Here is a 24,283-nt window from a genome sequence, read left to right on the forward strand (position 1 = left end):
ATGTCCCTTTCTTCCTCCTTTATGCTTATGGGAGGGGCAATCACCTCCAAGCCTTGCTCCCAAGTCGCCCCTTTTGTCTTAATTGTTCTTGCCTTCTGGCAACTCTGCGCAAGTGCGCACTGGGAATACGCTCCCCCTGTTCCTCTGCCTCGCTGATGTCAGATTCTGGAGGCTCCAGAGTCCGCATATAACTCTCAGATGGCCCTGGCCCCATCTCTTTGTCAGATGCAGATCCCTCATCTGAACCTTCCCCAGACTCCAGGACTGACCCATATTCCTCCCCACTGTCCGACTCTGCTGCCAGCTCCGCAAGCCGCCAGCAGACCACAACAGGAATATTTGATTTGAAGCCATCAGCATATGACTTTTTAAAATGAATAAAACACATATTTTGTGTATTTGGATATTTAGTGTTGCAAATATTTATTTATCTATTCATTTATCATATTTAAGAACTGTGCATCTCCCTCAGAGTATTATTAGTATTAGAAACTACCTGTAGGTCCAAATTTTGTTAGCTGAATACAGAATTTCTCCGTTTAATGTTGAAAGAGAATTTAATCCACAACCAAATACAACATTTGATAGCTATATTGAACATTCCAAGGGTTAATATACTTCTTCTTATCATTCCAGTACAATACTCTTATAATAAGGGACTGCCAGGGCAGAAGTTCCTCCTTCCCATTCTTTTTAATGGGAGGAAGGGCATATAAAGGAACTGGTGTGGTGTGACCAGGGTATAGTGCAAATTGGTAGACAGGTTTTCTCAGCTTCCCAGATTTACAGCTGAGAGTGACTCTCTTCCATGTGTATATCACAAATTCAGTTCCCAGCATTCATATTGAATGGTGAAATCATTCTCTAAATGATGGGGTTTTGTGTTTTTTGTAGGAAGGGAAAACGTACGAGCAGCTGAAGAAGGAACTGAGAGATGCCAATGACGTTATCAGAATCGCAGCTGTAAGTCAGTTTGCTTATACTGGGAGAACCACTGCCCATGGTTAAGCAATTGGCTGGAAGAGAAATGGGAAACTGCGGTATTTCAGTCATATCCAGTCACTGATCCTATAAGCCCAGGGGTGGAGATGTAGTGATCCTTCAGATGTTGCTAAAACCTGGTGCCCAAAAGATACCAGGCATTATGGGAATATACTAAACATTAAAATTCAGTAATAATACCAAAGGAACACATGTGATCTAAGATGATACATTTCCTGTGTTTTCTATAGTAGCTTTCCATGGCCTCAGATAGAGAGGCTTTCTCGGAATCTGCTTCCTAAGATCCTTCAAACAGGAAATGTTGGAAAGTGAAAACATGATTTGCTTATGAGCTCTGGTTCCACTACATACTCCATCCTGCAGCCTTATAAACCAGTGTAGCACACTGGGCTCGTGCTGATGCACTTTTGTTTATCTTCCTCTATCCATCTCCTCCTCTTAGCTTCCTCGGTTAAGGCGGCTTTGGATTGATGACATGTTTTTGAATTGCCTGTGCAAAAGTTATTTCAGAGCTTGTGTGCTGCTGAAAGATGATGGCAGTGATAGAATAACGTAAAGCTCCTGTTAAGACCAAAGGATCTATTTTCAGAGAAGGGTTTCCACAACATCCTACACAGTTCATTGTTACTTTTCCTCCCAAACCCCTTTACTGGGGACCAGCTGCTCTGCTTAATCTCTGCGTCAGGCACAACTTGTCCCCAAAGCAGAGAATCAGCAGGAGAAAACACCGCACACCTAAAACAGTGAGAACACATGGTAGAAAAAGTGATTCTTACTCTTTAAATTAAGCCATTTGGTATTTAACAATGAGATATGACTAAATCTTTGCAATAGGATAAGCAAACACTAGGCTAGAAGAGGGATGGGGAACCCGTGACCTTCCATAAACTTTAGCTACAATTTCCAGCATCACTGATCATTTATTGTTATCTAGGGCTGCATAATGTCGTCTCCCTGCTATCGAATGTCCTGCCAATAACCTCCAGATGTTTTGGAAAACCATTCTAGCAGGGAACCCTGGGAGTTTTCGTTCCACTTGTTTTGAGGATACCAGAAGGCTGGTCCAGGAGATAAAATTTTCAGCAAGCTTTTAAGAATCTGCTGTGCTCTATTTAGGATGACAGACTTGAGACCCTGAGCAGCAGCAAGAGTGCAATCTATCCTCTTGAAGTTCTGCTTTGCAGCCCGGAGGACTTGCCCAAAGATGTGGATCCTGCTAAGAAGGAGGTGAGTCCTATCGAGCATTTGCCACGGGCTGAGAAATGTAATCAGACTTAGCCTCAAAGATTCTATAAAGTCATCCCTTAAATGAGTTGTTTTAGAACTGAGGGGCAGGATTTACCATTTTGGACTTGCAGGTAGTATATTCCCAATTCTCATGGCTGTACAAAGTCAGATCCAAATATTTTGGGTTATACCTGGTGATATGCCTGCCTTCTCTCTTTCTTTTTTTATATAATTAAAAAAAAAGTACAATATAAAACATAAAAGTTCAATATCCATATAAACAGCCAGGCCAGGCTTCTGAAGTCATAAATGGCAGATTAAGAGATAAACCTGGACCTAAAACACATGCACACACACACACACACACACACCCAAAATAGGGATTTCAGAAGCTTGAATCGCAACTCACCGCCAAGCATATCTCCCCAGATCTTATTCATCTACAAAATTAGTATATCAGGAAGGATTCTAGCCCTAATTCTCTCATTGAAAGCTTATTTTTTTCCCTGTTATATAGTCAGCCTGCAGTTAAATAACTGGGACAGCACGTGCTAATTCCTTTATCATTACTCCAATTTTTTTTAGTTGTTTGCTAAGGTTTCTCATGACAGCATCAAGTTATGTTTTTCAGTGCATAATGTTCAGTATGGTAAGCCTTTACGTTTCATTAGGATAGACTATCCAGTGTGGTTTCTTTCTGTAATCAAAATAAATCTCTTAAAAGCAATTAGGGTGATTAATTGAGTCTGGTGGGATCTGTAAAGCTAATTTTAACACAACTGGGAGAAATCCCATTGTTTCTACACTCTGCTCCAGCCTCATCCTTCTTACTCATCTCTTGTTGTTTTTCCCCGATCCACAGAATTTCCTGTCAGATGATGATTTTATGAGAGTCTTTGGAATCCCCCAGGAAAAGTTCGCTGCCCTCCCTACTTGGAAGCAACTTCATATGAAAAAAGAAAGGGGTCTTTTCTGAGAAAAAAAGAAAATATGGCATTTCTCAAACTCAAAAAAGGAACCATCCTTCTTGGGTTTCTCGTGTGTTGGAGGAGCCAAGTCCAGAAGCAGCTTCCTTCAGGAGCTGTCTTTCTTTTAAGAGCATTATCCATATTGGGCCTAAGTACATTCAGAAAGTTGTTTTAATCTATTAAGGGCTGCCGCTGTCCAGGAAGTTTATTCTCCTCGCTGTCATTGACTACCCACTCTCTTGTTAGAGCCTCCATTCGCGGAAAACTCACTGCTTGTGAAGTAAATTGAACTGCTGAAACTCGGCAGATCCACTAGTAATTGGTGCTGTGCTTTGGGCAAATATCTACCCTATAAATAGCAATTGGGTTGACCCCCTGGAAATCCAAGCTTTTTGGCAGGGCTACTGCTTTGAAACATGTATTGTTAGATGATCATCATTAAATATGTGAATAGTACATTATTTGCTCTGACCTTTATCTATTTTCAAGGAATATTGGAACTGTGAAAGGGAGACCTTTGAGGTGTTCTTGGATTACAACTCCCGTGATTCCCAGTGACTATGCTGGTTAGGAGCCATGGTGGGTAGAATGCAATATTGGAGGCTAATTAGAGCCCACTGTTAGTAGTTCGATCTTGTCCAGCTCACGGTTGACTCAGCCTTCCAACCAGGGCCATCTTAACAGCATTGTGAGCCCCGGGCAAAGCAGTATACTGGGGCCCCTGTGACAACTACTCACAGGAATAAAAATAAAAGTAAACATATATATTTGCATGTTAGTATTAATTAAAAAATGCAGAATATAATAAATATGTTGCTGTATTTAAATGATACAAGGTGCACTGAAGGGTTAACACTTAAGAGATTAGTGTGGGGCCCCTACACATCAGGCCCATGTGTTAAGACGGCCATTTCCATCCTTCCAAGGTGGGTAAAATGAGGACCCAGATTGTTAGGGGCCATATGCTGACTCTGTAAACTGCTTAGAGAGGGCTGTCAAGCACTGTGAAGTGGTATGTAAGTCTAAGTGCTATTGCTGTTGCTATTCTGGTCTTCATTGTTAACAAATTACAACTGAGGATAGTTGTTCCTATGCTCTTCTGCGAAGGGGCTGTAGGAAGTTTCCAAGGGGTATGGGGAATTTCTGTTCCTCATGATTCAGCCACTTACATCACAGACAATTCTCCCTCGTTTGGTGTCTTCCGGATGCCTGTCAGTCCCAGCCTCAACTTGTCACTGGCATTTGGAAAAATCCACCCCTTCCTTCCCCCTCATGAATCCTTTTCCGTATTTATTTTACTGCTTCTTCATAAAGACGCTTCTTTAATCAGAATAACAAGAGTTATTAACTACTCAGCAAAATAAATATTCTATTCTTTCTGGTTAAAAGCTTTAAAGGTATGCAAAAGGGACATGCCGTTTGCTGACAGTAAGTTTCAAAGAATCCTACTGATTTCACTTACAGAAAATAAAGGCAGATTTGTCACTTCAGAATGCTAATGGAAACAATATGACAGAGGCTTGAATCAGAGCCACAACCCTCATAAATTTACCATTACAATCCCGGAAGGGACTCGTACTTTATTTGTTCACATTAACATCTGTTTGACATATTTTGTCGGTTACATTCTACCAAAGCCTCTTCTGCGTTTTCGAAAGGCATCCAATGTTCTTCATTCTTGGCTTTAGACGTAACATTACTGGCATTACCATTACCAGCTACTTCTGTGAATCGCTCCCAAGCCCAAGCTAGTCTGACGTTCCCAGTCTGACAAACCAATCTTGTGCCTAGCTTGATTCGGACAACTCTGGATCTTCTCCACATTCGAACCGCACAAAATCCAACACAGACATACCAGTCGGCTGAAGGTATTGTCCCAAGGAAATAGTTGGCTCCATAACGTATGGCTGGGCAAGCATCTTTGTTTCAGATTCATCTCCGGGTTCGTCTTCCGGAGAGCCCAGAGAGAGAGGGGCCATCCCAACCACATGCTGGGCCAGTCTTCTGCTCAGTTCTGCAAAGTCAGACTTTGGGTCTTCCTCCGAGGAACTGCAGATCACCAGGGCACCGTATTTGCCAAATAACATGTTAGAAAGCAACGAGGTGCTCTCGGAGGGTGACCCGTGTACGTAAGAGCCAATGAAGAAATCCTCAGGCACCGATATGCAGGCTGCCCTCTTAACAATCATGTTCTCACCTAGCTTCCCTTTAAAAGAAAAGAGAACAAAAAAATTAAAAAGGGGAGGAGAAGCAGCAGCAGAGAGGACAGCATTTACCAATAAAGGTGCAGAGACCGTTTCAGGCCTCACCAACAGGTGGCAAAGCAACAGTATGAGTAAGATGGAATATCTGAAGAGTCCCTTTAAAATTACGATAGTAGCTTAAGAGTTGGATGTCCCACAAATGGCAGAGACTGGACTGGGTCTCTTTAGGCCAATTACTCTTTCTCAATCCAACCTCCCCTCTCCCAGGGATGTTGTAGGTGGAGGAATCAATGAGAAGAAGTCTACATTACGTGCCTTGTGCGCTTGGGAGAACAGGCAGAATATAAATCAATAGAATACTACATCTCTCCACCATCTGTCATAAATTCCATCCATTCAAAAGTAAAACACAGTACATGAAAACCGAAAATTGCTGCCACCCCCTTCTGCTCATGGCTGGCTATTTAACTGGGCACCAAACACTTACCTATTGCCAGAGCAAGTTGGTCAGTGAGCAAAGATCCGCCTGGTCCCGTCCTGAGTTGAGAAAGCTCATCAGAATTCAAGAAACGCTAGAAAATATTCAAGCATGGTGTCAATTAATTATTTTTAATGGAAACCTTGCTAAGTAAATCCAGGGACTAGTTCCTTTTAACGACTCGGCTGTAGGCATTGCTTTTCTTCTGATGTGGTAAGGAATTTGGAATAATGAAAAATGGAATGAAGAAAAAGGTGCCAACCATAGCAGCAGCAAATTGTCAGCAAGAAGCAGTAGTCTAATGCCCCGGCAGGGTTTCTACAGTATTTTCCTACAGTATTTTTCTTTTATCCAACTCATCCAATTTGCCACTCGCTAATAGAAATAGGGCCGTTGTGCTCTTACAGCAAATCATATCTAGAAAGCTTCAGAAATTGCCAGCTACCAGTTTTTAAAAGTTATTTAAGTTAAAATGTATTTAATTTTTTTAGAAGACCATCTGCTATCTAGCTAAGGTAGTGATGGGTTACAACCAAGTTAAACAGTAGAATCAATAAAAAAAAAGTAAATAAAATTTAAACACATATTTAAAACACACATAAGTACAACAACACTGGTGGACAAGCACTTGACAAAAGGCCTAATTGACTTATAGGTGCTGTTCTTGGAAGGCAACGCGCAACAGAATTACTGAGGAAGCCTCCTTCGTCCTAGCCCAGTTTCTGATGGAGACGGGAACAGGGCATCCAATAAAAATACAAGATGGTCATTAACCACTGTCAAAAGTGGCGGCAATTTCCAGAGCCTTTGACACGTGCTGCTAGATATTCTTTAGCTTCACTGAACAGATGATGCGCGTAAACTCTGTATCTTTCCTGGCAACTTCTAACTCTTATTTTAAAAAATGAGAAAATAAGCTCATTACAAAAATAAGCTTGCGAAGAGGCCAAAATCATACATCGGAGACCTTGAGTCTTACCTACATGCATACTAAACGTACATGCCCCGCATTTCACTATCGAGAGTGATGCTGGGCTGACTATATGTACCAGGCAGGGCCTCTGCCTCAATTGAAGTGTTTTTTTTTTTTTTTGAGGGGAAGGTTTCTATGTCGTACAACAGGACTGAGGCTGCATTTATAGCCCAAGTGCTGATCTCCATCTCACTGCATAGCGTTTTTTCCAAAGGAACATTAACACAGGACTTGTGGAATTGGGATACCTGATCTATTGCCGAATCCTTGCCTGCAAAAAGCTGCATTATGCGGGAAGGTTTGTGTGCAAAACCTGTGCTCTCAACAAAGAGATGCTAAAAATGCTTCCTGGCTACTGCTTGAATATTGTAGGTTTTACAGAAGAGTAACACAAACACGGGATATAGTATAATTATGCCCCCAAAAGGAAAAAGCTGCAAGGAAAATGAGCACTATAGCTTTGTTTATATACTATAACTAATTATCTTTTAAAATCACACCGGTTTCTCTCTTGCATATGCTTAGCAACCAGTATCTAAAGAGATGCAAAACGACGCTGGGAATCCAAGAAAGAATGCTCTGCAGCTCCACTATTTCAACAGTACTTTTTTCTATAGCAAAGGTAAGGAACCTACAGACACAGAAGGTTGTGTAGCCTATGAGAAGTCTCTTTGGTTTCACTGCTGGATTTGACAGTAGTCATAATTGGTGGCATGTTTTATAGCACTTTAAGGTAAGCAGCACTTGAAATCTGTGTTTTGAGCTACTTTCCACACAACTCAAAAAGAAAAAAACCACAACTCCACGTCCCAAAATAGAACAAAAACCCCAGACCGATTGATATACAAATTCTGTTTATTTTGCATCGTTGGCCCATCACCCCACCAAAAGATGTCAACAATGGACTCCTGCCATGAAAAAAAAACCCTGAGCCATCCCTGTCCTGAAGCATAAAGCTCCTATGTTTTCTGGAGAGTTTTATCCACCGTAAGAATGGAACATTTTCTAGCCTGGAAACAAACAAACAAACAGAGAATGGTGGATTCAGGCTAAAAAGATCCTGAACAAGGAAATGGCCTAGATTACTTGAGGTTTTCTCACAATATAGGAATATATGAAATAGTAAATAAATAAATTTCATTCATTTACTTAATAGATGCAAGGTATGGGCCACGAGGCAATTTTGCTGCAACACTGCATTTTTCTTCTGAAGAACTTAATGCCAAAGAATCATTGCATTTCTGCAGGTGTTTCTGAGGATAGTATCACTTGGAATACATACCTGTTTTCTATTATTTCAAAATACATACCTGTTTCTGATCAGCAATGCACTAGTTTCTTAGACTAAGTCTTATGTGCCACGCTAGCCAGCCTCCACCTAAAAAGCTCCCTTTGACATCTACATTTTTAGTTGCCCAACTAAAGTTTTGTTTGAAGGTGCTCCTAAAGAACCAACCAGCAAGAACATTTAAATGCAGTGCTTTGAAATATTAGTATCATTTCTTCAAAATTACCAGATAGTTTTGAGGTCCACATACATGTGTTTATATCATTCTTACCTTAGCATACGTGTTTGACTGGTCTATGGTCTCCTTATGGTGAATCATTGTTCCAATAGCTACTTGCTGAACCAGCTGTTGAAATTTAACATTTTGGGCCACAAAATCCGTCTCACAGTTTACCTGTCAGAAAAGCATGGATAACTTAGAAATAGCTCACCAGCAGTTATATTACTAAAGAGGTTAAAACAGAGCTAGCTAGACACACAGACTTTCCCAAAGTCAAGCTGGCTGAAAGTGAGATCCTAAATTTTTAGAAATCTGACATTCTTCTCTCTTCCTTAGAATATCCTGTATTCTAAAACTACAATGAATCAAAGCTAAACATAGCACATGCAAAGTAATTGTTAAATGCTATTTTAATGTCCAAAATAGCTCTCTGTTTACTGTGTGTTCAATACTACTAGTTAGTTATTGTCTGGATCTACTTCTAAAGATAGTCCCACCATTGTAAGGTTTGTGCTTGTCTATTGAGAACTGGATGTAAAATGGCTGCTAATAGGATTATTAGTAGCTCCATTGCCTGTTGTCCCCCACAAGACTAAGAGAAAATGAAAATGGTTGCCAAACGGTTGCAGCTATCTCTTTATCTTTGACGCAGACTCTGAGCAGCATCCTATTACAAAAAAGCAGGATCCCAGCACCATATCATTTTATTCAATGCCAGTATTGCTGAACAAAAACAATAAAATAAAAGGGGAAAACCCAAGGAAGTTAAGCACACCATGTGTTTAAAAACCTATGACCAGTGAACTGACCTATGATTTAGATAAATTAGATTTCCTGATATTTGAATCTGGGAAAAGCCAGGAATATTTCCTGCATTGCCTCAGCAGTCTCAAAAGCAAGTATTTATGTTTACAGTGTTACACCATAAAGTGGCTTTTTAAGGAGAGCACTTGCTTCCAAACCTATACCCAGAGAGGCTTTTAGGAATTACAGCAAACTATAATGCAAACGTTTGTCTCTCTTTGTCTTTGACTCTCTCGCTATCCCTGATCACTAGTCCGGCTGCCTGGGGTCAGAGAGCAGTGGTGCAGAGACCTGTTTCAAATTCAAATTATGCCACTGTGAATTTGAAATAGGCCATTTTAGAATTTTAGAAGCAGTAATTTTAAGTTTGACAAGCAGTGAACAACACAAAAATACAATTCAATAAAGCCATTTCAAGCAGTAAACTGCACTGAGGCCCTGATAAAATCATCCAACCACCCCATGCCATCATTGTAAACTTTCTGGCCTCAGTGCCTGGACAAGGTCTTCATCCATCAGGTCAAAGGAAAGACTTACCTCTACCATTACGGCTGAGCTTCCCTCGTGAAGCAGTCCTATTAGACCTTCTTTGGCCTTCCGCCCTTGAAGTTTCAACGCTTTGCTCCATCCCTCCTTCTGTGCTTGTTCATGCAACCACATTTCAGCCTTTGAAGACAAATCCCAGCATGAGAGATAATCTAATCATTCGCCCATCTATTCACCCATACACATGTAGTCCTCGACTTACAACAGTTCGTTTAATGACTGTTCAAAGTTACAATGGCGTTGAAAAAATTATGACTTATGACTTGTTTTCACATGACCGTTGCAGCATGACCATGGTTACATGATCAAAATTCAGGAGTTTGGCAACTGATTCAGATTTACGTCTGGTGATCGTGGGATTACCTTTTGCAACTTTCCGACAAGCAAAGTCACTGGGGAAATCAGATTTACTTAAAAAACATGGTATTAATTTAACCATTGCAGTGAATGACTTAGCAAATGTGGCGAGGAAAGTCATAAAATGGGGCAAAACTCACTTAACAACTTTCTCATTTAGCAACATAAATTTTGGGCTCAATTGTGGTCGTAAATTGAGGACTACTTATATATAGAGAGAAAAAGATATATAATCCAGAAGCAAATTCAGAGAAAATAAGATAAATTAAACCATCAAACATCTCACAAGGGAATTACCACCTATTCTGATCTAGAGATAGACACATGTTAAAGGGCTCATGTAAATAGGGCACTGAGGGATATATAAATATTGGCAGGAATAATTTTCAAGAAACAAAGAATGCCCACTTCCAATATCCCCCAGGGACATTGTTTAATTGAGGGGATATTAGATTAAAAACAAATATATTTTCCCATTATACTCCTACAAAAGTGAATAGCTCTGAACATGTCCCTATTGCAAAGATATTTTGTAAGTAGAAAGAAAATCACTGAAAAGTTCCACAGTCACATTCCAGTTTTTTCCCATGTATGGATTTTCAGAGTAGTAGGAATAGCAGTGGGTGGTTCCATATCTGAGCACTTCCCTTCCTGTTTACTCTTTAACTGTATAAAGGTTTGCATAGAAAAGGCAACACCAAAAATGTGATTTTTATAATTAGAACTGCAGAAAAAAACAATTACTACCAATCTGCCTTCCGTTGAGGACCTATACACTGCACGAGTCAAAAAGAGGGCAGTGAAAATATTTACAGACTCCTCACATCTCGGACATAACCTGTTTCAACTCCTTCCCTCAAAACAACGCTATAGAGCACTGCACACCAGAACTAGACACAAGAACAGGTTTTCCCCGAAAGCCATCACTCTGCTAAACAAATAATTCCCTCAATGCTGTCAAACTATTTACTGAGCCTGCATTACTATTACGCTTCTCAACATTCCTATCACCCATCTCCTCCCACTTGTGACTGTATGAGTGTAACTTTGTTGCTTGTATCCTACAATCTATATTGACTGTTTCCTAGTATGATTTGATTGCTTTTTTGACTATCATTAAGTGTTGTACCTTATGAATATCTTTTATTTTTATGTAGACTGAGAGCATATGCACCAAAGACGAATTCCTTGTGTGTTCAATCATACTTGGCCAATAAAGAATTCTATTATGTTTGCCTATGAAAGTATGTATGAATGCACAAGGTAAGAAGAAACAAGAGTCAGTAAAAATTTAATTATATTTACTCCAGCCTAAATTCTTTAATGTCAATAGGATTTACTGTTTTATCAGCAAGCACAAGACTGCTGCTTTAAGACAAAATTGTACCTCAGATTTTAAGACAAGAAATTTTTTTGAAGCAGCATGTTCAGGGAGAAAGAATGAGAAAATGAAAGATATGGATTACAATATCATACACACACAGAAATTATTCTTACTTCTTCAATATTATCATCATATTTTTCCAAGGCTTTCTTGCAGTTTACAAAGGAATAGCCAGTTTTCTTCCTAAGTTTCATCAGTGCTTCCTTTGCTGCCAGGACAGGAATGCCAGGATGAAGGAAACGAGGCAAATGCCATTGCTGAATGGGGAAAAACAACAAATAAAATGAAAAGGTTTGACAAGGTTCTGCTAGGGAAGGCATATTCCCAAAGAGACTGTGCAGGTACCAATTCACCTGTAGCCAAGGCTGTCTTTTGATCTGGTGAGAACCTACAGAAAAGAGATGCATCTCTCTTCTCAGATGCTGAAGAAATGTAGTCCATAGTGCCAAACTGCCTTCGGAAGCATGGAAAAAACTTCAGTTTTTCCCAACCATCTGAAGCTTGGAGTATGGGAACAAATTTATATTCTTTATTGTGTTTGTAGAGTTGTAATAAACTACTCTAGGAAGTTTACAGTACAAAATACAACACCTACAAAATCACAATGTATTTCATAAGTTAAAAACTGTAGCACACAATTCCATTATAAAACATCCAACTTTGATTAGCCTTTCCTTGTAGAGGACCTGTATACTGCATTGAGGACCTGCATTTTTCACTGAGCACCTGTGTAATGCAAGAGTCAAAAAGAGAACTGTGAAAATATCTACAGACCCCTCACATCCTGGATATAAATTGTTTCAACTTCTACCCTCAAGACGCTATAGGGTACTGCATACCAGAACAACTAGACACAAGGACAGTCCTACCCCATGCCATCACTCTGCTAAACTAATTCCCACAACACTGTCAAATTATTTGTTAAAACTGTATTACTATTACTCTTCTCATCCTTCCCAGTACCTATCTCTTCCCACTTATGACTATAACCGTGTTGCTTGTATCTTTACAATTTATATTGTTTTGTTTTCTTAGTATGATTTGATTGCTTATTAGTAACCTATGACTATCACTATGTGTTGTATCTTACGATGAATGTATTTTATTTTTTCTTTATATACACTGAGAGCATATGCACCAAAGACAAATTCCTTGTGTGTCCAATCACACTTGGCCAATAAATAATTCAATTCAACTCTATAGATAAGCAAATCAACCTCCAAAGCTCCTTTTCAAAAATATAGTTTTTACTACTTTTCTAAAGAATGACATGATATGGACCATTTGCACTTTTGGAGGGGAAGTTTTCTCCAGTAAAAGCAACTGTTGAAAAGAACTGCCTGCAACCCAGCAGAGAGGCAGCTCCTCTTTCTTGCTGTTCACAAGGAGTGGAAAGACTGAAGATCCAATCTGGGTTGGCCGACGGGACCAGAGGTTTACTCTTCCTCTACTAAACCTCTGGTCCCAGTGACCGACCCACACTGGATTCTGCAACTTTATCCTAGGACACATATATTTTCCTTCATTTGTGGGCAGATTCAATTTGAAGAAGATGGTCCAGAGAAACCTGAGACTCAAGTTCTTCAAGGTTTTACAGGTTAAAACTAACATTTTGAATTGTACCCATAAGACAATGCAGCATAGAATTGATGTCATGCGACTGTAGCAGCTCTTAGTTGCCAGTAAATTGTTGATCATTTTGCACCGACTGCAGTTTCCAAGTAATTCTCAACGGCAGCCCTACCTAAATCCCATGGAAGAAGTCCACCCTTGAGATGATGAGGACATGAATTAGATCTTCCAATTTCAACTAATCCCCATTAGTGAGACACTGAATTGACTTATTGTGCTTCCTGTCAGCCTTGATTCCGAGTGACTGACTAAACAAGTTCCTGCGGTTTTCTTGGTAGGAGTTTTCGGAAGTGGTTTGCATTGTCCCTGGAGCTGGAGGGGGGGGGGGACGGACTGGGCCCAAATCATCCAGCTGGCTTTGTATCCAAACATGGGGGGACTAAAACTCACAGCCTATCGCTTTCTAACTTGGTGTCTTAAAAACCACTACACCAAACTATAATTTATATTCTGCCATTCTATACAAAGATGAACAGAAGATTCATTCTAGATTTAACTATAGCCTTTGGAAATTAAAAAAATAAAATGAAATTTGAATTTGTTTTAAAGGCAAAGAGGAGCCTGCGGGACTCCTATAAAAAGAAACGTGGGAACCTGCTCCAGTCTTGGTGACCTGGATGGAAACAGGCCGCAAGCAGAACCATTGCAGGTAAACTGGCTCAAGCATCACCTCCAGGCAGGCGCCCGTCTCACCTGCGGCACCAGGGCGCCCTTCGCTTGCAAGGAGACCAGAGTCCACCCCAGCCCCGAAACGCGCAGCATGTCGAGGACGCGAAAATTAGACGTCATCCACCCGCTGCGACAAGGGAGACTCGGCTTCTTTAGCGCGCAGAGCAGACCCTCCCTTCCCTCGGCGCTGATTCGCTGTAACCCTCCTAGGCGTTTCATTGGTTGAAGCGAGACGCCGCTTGAACCGTAGAGAGGCAAAGGGAGTTAGGCCCGCGCGGTGCTGGGTTTAGATCGGTTTTTCCATCCGAACTCGGCAGCTTTTAAGATGGACTTGAATACTATTTAATGATGCAAATACTTAGCGATCTAGCATTTGCAGTATAATAATTGAAGGAGATCAAGTAACGTAAATAAAACTTATTTTAGTTTAATTATTTATTTTATTTTAGATCGGCAGTTGACAAATGATCTCAAGGAGCCACATACCCTGGGATATATCTTCCATGCAATGCAGCGAGAATAGAGTAGTTGCAGCTGTACTTTGATATGCAATGCAGAATCTATTTACAAAGTGCATATATATCACTAAGCATCTTTTAAAGATATATACAAATTCGACCGAAGCCTTGATTCCTAAATGAATGGAACAGTATAGCGTTAAAAATACAAGTGCGCAGTGTTCATTGCACATATAAACATCACATTCCACTTTGTATAAGTTATCGTAAAGAGGAAGACACAAAAACATCTCAAAATGAGAAAAGGCACCATGGGTTTTAATGCATATATTAAATGTTTCACTTTGCCTAGCTGGTACATTCTTGAGTTTCTACTTTTAAGCAAGAACCAACACTTGAATTCCACATCATTCTTAGGACAGTTTTATGGAACCTTGTGGATTTCAGAGGGAACTTGAGTTTGTTTCTGAGATTCTGATTAGTGATTTAACTGAGGCCTTAATTGCCACTTTGGATTGAGAGTGTGACAGCTTTGGATCACATTGTGCCTATATGGCAGAAGTTTCCAAACTTGGCAACTTTAAGACTTGTGGACTTCAACTCCCAGAATTCTATATGGCTTGATTCCAGAGAGCTGTGATTTTCAAAGGGCCTTCTAGAAATTAAATGATAAAATGTTGCTGGAAGAGGATGAAGAGCAAAATCAGGATTTTAGTCATAGGGGGAAAAAACTCTCTACTCTAGAACCAGTCGCTAAATCCAACAACACCGGACAATTTGTCTGTTGGGGAAGTATCTTAAGCTGCAGCTTTGGAGGTAATTTTAATTTTGGGGTTCTCCCCTAGGTGTAATAGTGAGATGGCATTAATCATACTTGTGGATCACCTCTAGCAGGACTGGGATAGAAGTAGTGTATCGATCTTAACCTTCCTTGGGTCTCTCAGGTCCCACTTTACAACATCCAGAGTTCTTGGCTTTCCCCACTCCTATTTAACAGTTACATGAACCTGCTAGGCAAGGGTGAAGTTATCTGATAGCACAAGGTCAAATGTCATTAGTGTGCTGATGGTTGATGATAGTTTGACTCTTGACAAACCAAGTGATGCTATTGAGCTTCTACCTCAGGATCTGCAGGCTATGGGGGCCCAAATGGGGAAAAACAAGCTTAGGCTCAATCTTAATAAAACTTAAGTAGCTATGGAGTTTAGACCCTCACCCCCACCCCAAATCTGGGGATTTTCCATCGCTGGTTCTGGATGGGGTTGCACTGCCCCAGACACAATTGGTGTGCAATTCTGCAATTTCTCCTAGGCTCTCAACTTCTGCTTAAGGATAAAAAAAGAGCCTTTGAACAAATACATCTTGTGCATCATTTGCAACCGTACCTGGACCAGGAGGCCCTTAGGATAGTTATTCATGCTTTGATCACCTTGTATTTGCACTAGTGCAATGTGCTCTATGGAGTTGGCTTTGAAAATCACACGAAGCCTACCACTGAACCAGAATGCAGCAGCAATAAGTATGGACTGCCTTGCTACATCTGAGTAATTACAACTGGGAGAGCTGCATAAGCTCCCAGTAGATTTCTCCATCAATTCAAGATGCTGGTTGTCATGCTGCATGACTCAGGGTCTAGATTATTTGTGGGATCACTTGTTTCCAATTATTTGAGGACAAGTTCTGAATCCTTTTCATTCAACAGTACCATCTTAGGGGACCTACAAAATGTATCTTTATTCAACCCGATCAAACAGCATATCACCTGAGATTCAGATGCTCTGACTCTGATGTGGATATATATGTTGCCCCAACTGTGATGTGCATCAGAGTATATTTTTAACTTGCTGTTTTTCTCACCCTGGAGCAAATGTCAAAGGGCAGACATGCAATTCAAATCAATGAATAAACTTTCCTAAGTGCAGCAGAGTCTACCTCTGTTCACCATTAGAACTACTGCGTTCTGTCTTATGTACACAAACCATTTGTTGCCTCAGACAGCCACTTCCAAACATTCCTGCAAAAAAGAACAAAATGAGACATTCCTGAAAGCCATAGCACTCCTAGAAAATACACACTCCTAAAGATGTAGTAACTTCAGATTCCTCTCATGGTTTCTTCAGGAAAAGAGGATGAAGACATAGAGAGAATGGCTGCCTCATATTAAATCCCCACTGGCAATACATACTTGTTAGGACCGCTGCTGTTTCTTCAGACAGGATTCTTCCTTGCAAGGTTTGCAGATCTGTTCTTACAGAAATTAGTGAGAGATACCAAGTTCACTCCACGCTGAATTCTCAAATCAGTGTGTTTGTTTTCGTTTTAAAAAAAACGGAAAATGAATATTCCACTGTTTAAGACCAAAGATAGCCTTGAACCAATTTAACTCTTGCTGGTCACTTTGTAGATGTTAATATTCTCGGTCTCATTCCTAAAGGTGAGTTTTGTGGTGAAGTACATAGGGAGCAGAGTCTCAAAAAACAGTGCTGTACTATGTTCCTCTCTCATTTTTGAAGAGAGATAGATAATAGATTGAGCACCGCATACATGCTGGAGAGTCCGTATCAGGAGTGGGTAAGTGTCCTTGAGATAGACAATATCTGCACCCAGGATGAGGTCATAATTTTGAGGAAAGTCCTTGTGGTCCAGACCCCATGATAGGGCACAAACCCTGGTTCGGGCGATGCATTGCGCAGGCAAATTCCGATGGACATTCTCCTCTATCTGCTTCAAGGCCACGGGAAGATCTGTGATGGTTACATGGCCTCCTAAAAAAGAAAGGGAACTCTGAACAACAAAAAGCTTTCAAGGATTTAGACCACAGGTATTATCCACAACTAACCAAATTATCTCCAGCTATGCTTAAAAACAATAATAAGTCAGAAAGCGCAGCCTTGAGATCCATCTGCTCTCTTGACACATGCAGAACCTTTGTTCTGCATAAAAAAAGGGAATACAAATATCATCATAAAACTTCATGTTGAATTCAATAGTTCTATGCATAACAATATACCAACAAGAAACCGTGAGATGGGATGGCATATAAATGTAATTTAAAAAAAAAGAAGTACAGATAATCCTCGCATTAAACAACAGTTCATTTAGCAATCTTCAAAGTTACAATGGCACTGAAAAAGGTGACTTAGGGCCGTCTTTCATACTTACAACATCACCATGGTCACGTGATCAAAATTCAGATACTTTGGCAGCTGACTCATATTTATGAGGGTTGCAGTGTCCTGAGGTCATGTGATCACCTGTTGCGACTTTCTGACGAGGAAAGTCAATGGGGATGCCAGATTCAGGTGAGAACCATGTTACTAACTTAACAACTGCAGTGATTCACATAACAGCTGTGGCAAGGAAGGTCGTAAAATGGGGCAAAATTCACTTAATGACCGTTTCACTTAGCTACAAAAATTTTGGGCTCAATTGTGGTCTTAAGTTGAGCGCTACCTGTAAGCTTTTAACACATTATACTGTAGATCACAATGACTCATAATCTGTCCCCATGAAACCTTCACCTGCATTACAACATCCAAAGTTTAATTAATACAGGTTAAGCCCTCAACTTACAACCAATCCTTTAGTGACTTTCAACGTTACAACGGCGCTGAAAAAAGTGACATGATCATATTTCACACTTACAACCATTGCAGCATCTTCATGTGATCAAATTTGGGACACTTGGCAACTGCATGTATTTCTGACATGCGGTTGCAGTGTCCCAGAGTCATACATTTTGTGACCTTCTGGCAAAGTCAATGGGGAAGCCAGATTCACTTAGCAACCGTGTTACTTACTTAGTGAGTGCTGGTGGCACAGTGGTTAGAATGTAATATTGCAGGCTAACTCTCCCCACAGCCTGGAGTTTGATCCTGATTGGCTCAAGGTTGACTCAGCCTTCCATCCTTCCAAGGTCAGTAAAATGATGACCCAGATTGTTGGGGGGCTATATGCTGACATTGTAAACCACACAGAGAGTGCTGCAAACCACAACGGGGAAGTATACAAGTCGTAAGTGCTATTGCTACTAACTTAAAAACTGTAGTGATTCACTTAACAACTGTGGGAAAAAAGTTGTAAAATGGGGCAAAACTCACTTAACTATCTTGCTTAGCAACAGAAACTCAGGGGTCAATTGGGGTTGTAAGTTGAGGATTATCTTCCCTCTCTTTGTCTGCAGTTAATTCAACATACCAAGAAGCGATGCGAGGATCCCAACAACACCTGTCCCAGCACCAAGCTCTATCACTGTCTTGCCCTGAAAATTCACCTTCTTTGCTTCAAAATATTCACAGAGAGCTAGAGCCTTAAAAACAGATGACGGATTAACATTTTAGAATGAAAAATTAAAAAAATGAATATATAGTCCAAATATATGAATTATTTTTGCTTCACAGATTTCTTTTGATGCAGGCACCATGTTTTCTACTCTACTAAGTTTTTGTTTCTAAGCAGGCAATGTTTTAGCAATTGTTTTGAGTTACTTTGCATTCAATTTTTTTTATGTAAATCTATTCTATTTCATCACCCTGGTTTCTCACACATCAGCAAGTTATTATTACTTGCAAAATTTATTTCTCTGTCAAATTTCTGAGAAACAATGTTTTCCCAGAACAACTGAAACCCTAATGGTGGTGCTGCCAATTGGAAAATGGGAGGACTTTTTCAGGCACATCTGGGCGGCCCCTGTACAATACAGAATGCTGGATGAGAAAGGGTCTTAGCCTAATTCAGGGGTGCTGGCTGGGGGTTGTGGAATTTGAAGTCCACACATCTTAAAACTGCCAAGGCTGGATACCCCAGGTCTATTCCACCCAGACCTCCATTCAACACTGGCCTAGAGGGACTTGGTGTCTTTGTTCATCCATATTTCTTGTGACTCTTCTAGGTGCTCCTTCATCTCAAGTGATCTAATCAGAGTTCATACCTAGAATGTAACAAATCCAGGAAGATCCAGCTATTTACCACCAAATATTATATATTGGATTGACCTTTTTCTAGATTTTTTTTTCTTGAAAGGAAAAGTTATGATTCCCCGATATTTACATTTTTCCGAATGAGTAATTAGTCTATACTTGATGTGTTCCTTATAACTAAATATACCTTGTACAAATTTATGTACAATATCTTCCTCTAGCCCTCTCTCTTATTGTTCTTATTCAATTGCCTCCTCTTTCATATATTCATCCTGGCCTTGCTATTTATCCAAAGAAGACACTATTTCCTCCCTTTGGCATTTTATCTCTGCTTATCCCTAGGTACCCGACTGTCTGCAAGTAACCATGATAATGAAAAATGGCAGCATGTATAAATTTATGCCAAGGTGTAAACATCACTCTTTTGTCTGTGAACTTTGACATTAGATCCATATATGTAACTCACTGGATTTGTGTCATGACATTGCTATACTTTTCAACTTCTCTCTCCATTGTGTTCCCCCCTGCAAACACCCATGATGCATTTTTTTCTGAGATACCCTTTATCCTTAAGGCTTTCAAAATAGTGATATGCTTATTCAGATATGCTAATATGACCATTAGGATATGAATACATTAAAAAGTTAAGCAAACTTGATAGCAAGGCTTGACTTATTCATTATAATGGACTGTGTTGATTCACATTAGTTTAGCATTTTGACTTTTTCTTTGATTTATGTTTTAAAGTTTATTTGGTTTGAAGTCTCAAATAGTGTTATGAAAATACTTGCACAAGTATATTAAATTGTTCTGGATTATCACATGCCAAGCACACGTATTATATTGTATTAGTTAGAAGACACAGATCTAAATATGCAGAGAAATGAGGCAAATGATATACCAAAGTACATTAAGTAGCCCCTAAAGAAACTGGTCCAATTATGTTCATTCCTTGTTTCTTTTGTGTAATTTATATTTTCCTTGTATTAATGCTGTGCAACCAACCCAGCTTCAAAGCTAAGCCAACTGAGAAAAATAGGTGCCAAAGAGAGTTAAATATGTGCACGTAGGGGTGCCAAATCCCCACAGTCCCCCTTTGAAACCAGATCACTCCATGTATTTACTATAATGAAACAGGCACACAAAAGCTTTAAATATTCATATTTCTTTGTTGTTAAGGCGTTACTGGTGCTTTTGTTAAATCAACAATCCTGGGAACGATCATAAATTGTTAAGACTTTAAACTGCTCAAACTTTCTTTGTTCTGCCAATTACTGATACATGCATAAAGAATCTGACTGAACCAGCAGTGCCAGTTACTGGCATAACCATGTCGACCATTAAAGGAGGAGAATATTTTGTAGCTCAGGGTTGAAATGAGGGATCCTTGGTGCTCTCTTGCAACCAAGCTCAGAGAGCACCAAGGACCCTTCAATCTCGACCGTCCCAGGCGGGACTTGCGCTCACCGCCTCCCAGACCGGAGCAGCTACTCCCAGCCGCGCCCCGTGGTACTGCGTGATGCTCAGCTCTTGCCCACAGAGCCGATACCGGGTCTGCACAGGAAAAGCATCAGCAAACAACTCCAGTTCCTGCGGAAACACCGACTCTAAACCCACTTCCACGTCGCCTGCGAGCACCAGCGCCGCCATCTTTCCAAGTTTTTCTTAGGGAGCTGTGGTGGGCAGGGTAGCCCAGAAGGATCCGGGAACAGCTGGCGTACCCCATTCTGATTGGACAGGAGGGACAGAGGGGCTAATAGCTATTGGATCGCACGGGGAAAGGGGGAGGAGCTTAATCTTGCTCAGTTTCTCCACGTGATTTGTTTTGGTGGCGGGTGTTTACTTTGGTTCCGCTGGGAATGAGCGACAGGTCACAGGTGTTCCTTAGACGTCCCAAAGATTTAATCTCAGGACTATCAGATCCGGGCCAAAAACAAAAACAAAAAACCGCAGACGAATATTAGATGGGAACGAAGATCATCTGGTCTGGCCATTCTGTTAATGCAGAATACTGAATCAAGAACACGTTACATAGAACGCTGTTGTCTCTAATGAGGAAACCATTTTCACACGTTGGTAGCAGGCAGGGGGTAAAGAATCTTGACCCCTATAACTTTTCCTTCTTACGATTATCTTAACAAGTGAGTTCAAAGTAAATCACCCTGCTATTGAAACCAAGGAAGTCATTATTCAGAATGCAACACTGCATTCATTTTCCCCTGGAACAATAACATTTACTTCTAGAACGTCCATATCCTCCACTTAGAGACAAACAACCGACTCTCTAACAATTTGGTTTCAGAAAAAAATTATTCTGTAATCTGCAACTCTTATACTGCAAAAACATGGACTACACAACTCAATCAGGGCAAAGCAATTGACGCTATTTACATAGACTTCTGTAAAGCCTTTGATTCGGTGGTGCACAACAAACTACTCCTAAAACTAAAATCTTATGGCATCTCCGGACACCTGCATAACTGGATAGATGCATTCCTGTCAAACAGGCAACAAATGGTCAAAATAGGGCACACCCTATCAAATCCTGTACCTGTCAACAGTGGTGTCCCCCAAGGCAACGTTCTAGGACCAACTCTCTTTATACTTCACATAAATGACCTCTGTGATCATATTAAGAGCAACTGCGTTCTGTTCGCTGATGATGTAAAGCTATTCAATACCACTGACAATACTACCCTTCAAAAAGACCTTGACTATGTATCAGAATGGTCAAACAAATGGCAACTTCAAATCTCAAAAAACAAATGCTCTGTCTTACACATCGGCAAAAAAAATCAGAATATAAAATACAAGCTAAATAATCCAGACCTTGTTGATGACCCCAGCTATGTCAAGGACCTTGGAGTACTCACCTCTAATGATCTAAGTGCTAGAACCCACTGTAACTACATAGCCAAAAAGGCATTAAGAGTTGTTAACCTAATCCTGTGTAGCTTTTTCTCTGGTAATATCACACTACTAACTAGAGCATACAAAACATTTGCTAGACCTATACTTGAATACAGCTCATCAGTCTGGAATCTGCATTACACAGCGGATATTAATACAGTCGAGAAAGTCCAGAAATATTTCACGAGAAGAGTTCTCTACTCCTCTACTCGTTGCAGAATACCTTATGCCACCAGACTTGAAATTCTAGGCTTAGAAAACCTAGAACTACGCGCCTTCGGTCCGATCTAAGTATAGTATATAAAATCATACATTGCAATGTCCTACCTGTCAATGAATACTTCAGCTTCAACCACAACAATACAAGAGCACACAATAGATACAAACTCAAGGTTAACCACACTAAACTTGATTGCAGGAAATACAACTTCAGCAACAGAGTGGTCAATGTCTGGAATACTCTACCTGACTCTGTGCTTTCTTCCCCAAACCCCAAAAACTTTAACCTTAGACTGTCTACTATTTACCTCACCCCTTTCCTAAGAAGTCTGTAGGGGGCGTGCATAAGTGCACCAACGTGCCTACCGTCCCTGTCCCATTGTTTCTTTTTTATTCATATCCATTTCATGTATTCATAACCATGCTTATACCTGTTATCTAATATTTGCTTGTCAAATAAAATAATCATAATAATAATAATAATAATAATAATAATAACAATAATAATAATAATAATAATAATAATAATAATAATAATAATAGATAGGATCATACAGGGTATTTGCATCCCTGGATGCCTTGTCTTTGTTTTATTGAAAAATTGCTATTTTTATATTTAGTACTCTTAGACATTTTTAGAGTCATCCTAGAGTCATCGTGACCAGCAATAATATTAAAATGCATTTTATTTTTCTGTAAAATAGTCTGATGCTTTGCAAATATTTGGGAGGGAAATTCAAATAGTCACTGTATGCAAGAAGCTTGATGCAGATGTGAATTGCAAAAACACTTGTCCAAAAATATTCAGCAGGGAGGAGGCTCAGGAGAGTATCAGTGATGAGCCCTGCTGGAATGCTCGGTTCGAGTAATTGCCCAAGGAATGCTAGTCCAAATAATCTCACTGAATAGTTCTCACTTAATTCACCATAACAAGTAAGTGTGTATAAAATCACAGCCTTAGTCATGATTACAGTAATTTAGCTGGCCCAAAATGTAATACAAAATGTTTTCCAAATGATTGCTAAACATCATGGCTCTCGCTATAATAGAGAGGCAGAATAGAAATCCAACTAATAAACAATAACAAATCTATAAATTGTGGCAAAACAAGGACAGTTTTTCTCCTCCAAAGTCTTGCTTTCATTAATGCAGAATTTCTTTTTGGCAAATGTAATAGCTTATCCATTATACTATTACATGTGCTACATTAAGCAACCTATAATTTAAGTCATGGCAATAGTCCACACAAACAGACACTTACCTTTAGTCCTCAATGTCCTATTTGCTTATTTTCATGAAATTTCTGGCTTGGAGCCTGTTGAAGCACCCTACCATTGGCAATCCTGCTCTCTAGCGTCATTCTATGCGTTTGACTAGTAAAATAATAATGCTGCTGCTAGCTGATTTATGAGCCAGCTCCCAAAAGATCAGAAGGACATTCCGTGTTCCCTGACCCATCTCTGTTAGCTTCACAAGACTGGAGGTTTAAGAACAGGGAAAGAGAAGCCATTCCCACATTCATGAAAAGTCACCTGTTTGCTGAATGCTGAACTTGGAGAAGTGGGGTCAGCTCTTGACGCATATCACAGTTAAAAGTTATCTTTGCAAGACATTCAGACAGAAAAGATGCTCTTGTTTGGTTGACCTAGTTAGAGCATTTAACGAAAACCAACACAGTGTTAAAGATTAAAAGGCCCAGTGAATCCTTGGTATATTTCCATTCTTTTTGTTTAATTCTTCAAGGATTTCAAAGCAGTTATTTTTTATGTAATAAAGAATTTATAGTTTGTAATAACCTACCTGACCACCTTCTATAATACTAATAATTTGTTCCTCAAAAGTATTAAGTATTGAATTATTACAAAATAGAGATTGGACTAATTCTACTGCTATGGCAAAGGTGCTGGACTTGGTTGCAGAGTACAGTACAATTACTATAGGTGATGTGTAGGAGCCTTACTCTGGATATGATCAAGCCAAAATAATTCTGATACAACACATTCTGGACATTGGAAGACAACACAA

The 24,283-nt window shown here is 39.9% G+C and overlaps 3 protein-coding genes across 3 annotated transcripts in view; 1 reads left to right on the forward strand and 2 right to left on the reverse strand.

The window, feature by feature from the left end:
- Positions 1-3,653, forward strand: part of AVIL (advillin) — a 45,657-nt gene extending 42,004 nt beyond the window's left edge. The window contains exons 18-20 of the mRNA XM_026714715.2: positions 895-963; positions 2,119-2,229; positions 3,092-3,653. Of these exons, the coding sequence (XP_026570500.2) occupies positions 895-963; positions 2,119-2,229; positions 3,092-3,205 (294 nt within the window). The 3' untranslated portion in view covers positions 3,206-3,653. The remainder of the gene's footprint in view (positions 1-894; positions 964-2,118; positions 2,230-3,091) is intronic.
- A 1,087-nt stretch (positions 3,654-4,740) lies between these two features.
- Positions 4,741-13,923, reverse strand: TSFM (Ts translation elongation factor, mitochondrial). The gene is made up of 6 exons (XM_026714775.2): positions 13,777-13,923; positions 11,565-11,708; positions 9,702-9,830; positions 8,412-8,534; positions 5,889-5,973; positions 4,741-5,403 (listed from the first exon to the last, which is right to left on the reverse strand). Exons 1-6 carry the CDS (start codon positions 13,870-13,872, stop codon positions 4,985-4,987), a joined length of 996 nt encoding a protein of 331 aa, XP_026570560.2. The 5' UTR covers positions 13,873-13,923; the 3' UTR covers positions 4,741-4,984.
- A 1,996-nt stretch (positions 13,924-15,919) lies between these two features.
- EEF1AKMT3 (EEF1A lysine methyltransferase 3) lies at positions 15,920-20,838 on the reverse strand. Its single transcript, XM_026714761.2, has 3 exons — positions 20,597-20,838; positions 18,408-18,519; positions 15,920-16,975 (listed from the first exon to the last, which is right to left on the reverse strand). The coding sequence occupies exons 1-3, from the start codon at positions 20,777-20,779 to the stop codon at positions 16,590-16,592; spliced, it is 681 nt and encodes a 226-aa protein (XP_026570546.1). The 5' UTR covers positions 20,780-20,838; the 3' UTR covers positions 15,920-16,589.
- Between the last annotated feature and the right edge of the window lie 3,445 nt (positions 20,839-24,283).

Source organism: Pseudonaja textilis, chromosome 2, assembly GCF_049901715.1.
Source record: "Pseudonaja textilis isolate UNSWEBS1 chromosome 2, rPseTex1.2, whole genome shotgun sequence".
NCBI lineage: Eukaryota > Metazoa > Chordata > Lepidosauria > Squamata > Elapidae > Pseudonaja > Pseudonaja textilis.

Bases quoted from the DNA above. Each gene is read 5' to 3' on its own strand.
- TSFM (XM_026714775.2), bottom strand. From the start codon at position 13,872: ATGACGTCTAATTTTCGCGTCCTCGACATGCTGCGCGTTTCGGGGCTG. The intron at 9,831-11,564 runs GTAAGAATAATT...TTGTCTTCAAAG, and splicing joins ATGATGATAATATTGAAGAA to GCTGAAATGTGGTTGCATGA. The intron at 5,404-5,888 runs GTAAGTGTTTGG...TTTCTTTTAAAG, and splicing joins CCAACTTGCTCTGGCAATAG to GGAAGCTAGGTGAGAACATG.
- EEF1AKMT3 (XM_026714761.2), bottom strand. From the start codon at position 20,779: ATGGCGGCGCTGGTGCTCGCAGGCGACGTGGAAGTGGGTTTAGAGTCG. The intron at 18,520-20,596 runs GTGAGCGCAAGT...TCTGTTTTTAAG, and splicing joins CTGCTCCGGTCTGGGAGGCG to GCTCTAGCTCTCTGTGAATA. The intron at 16,976-18,407 runs GTATGTTGAATT...TTTCTTTTTTAG, and splicing joins GATCCTCGCATCGCTTCTTG to GAGGCCATGTAACCATCACA.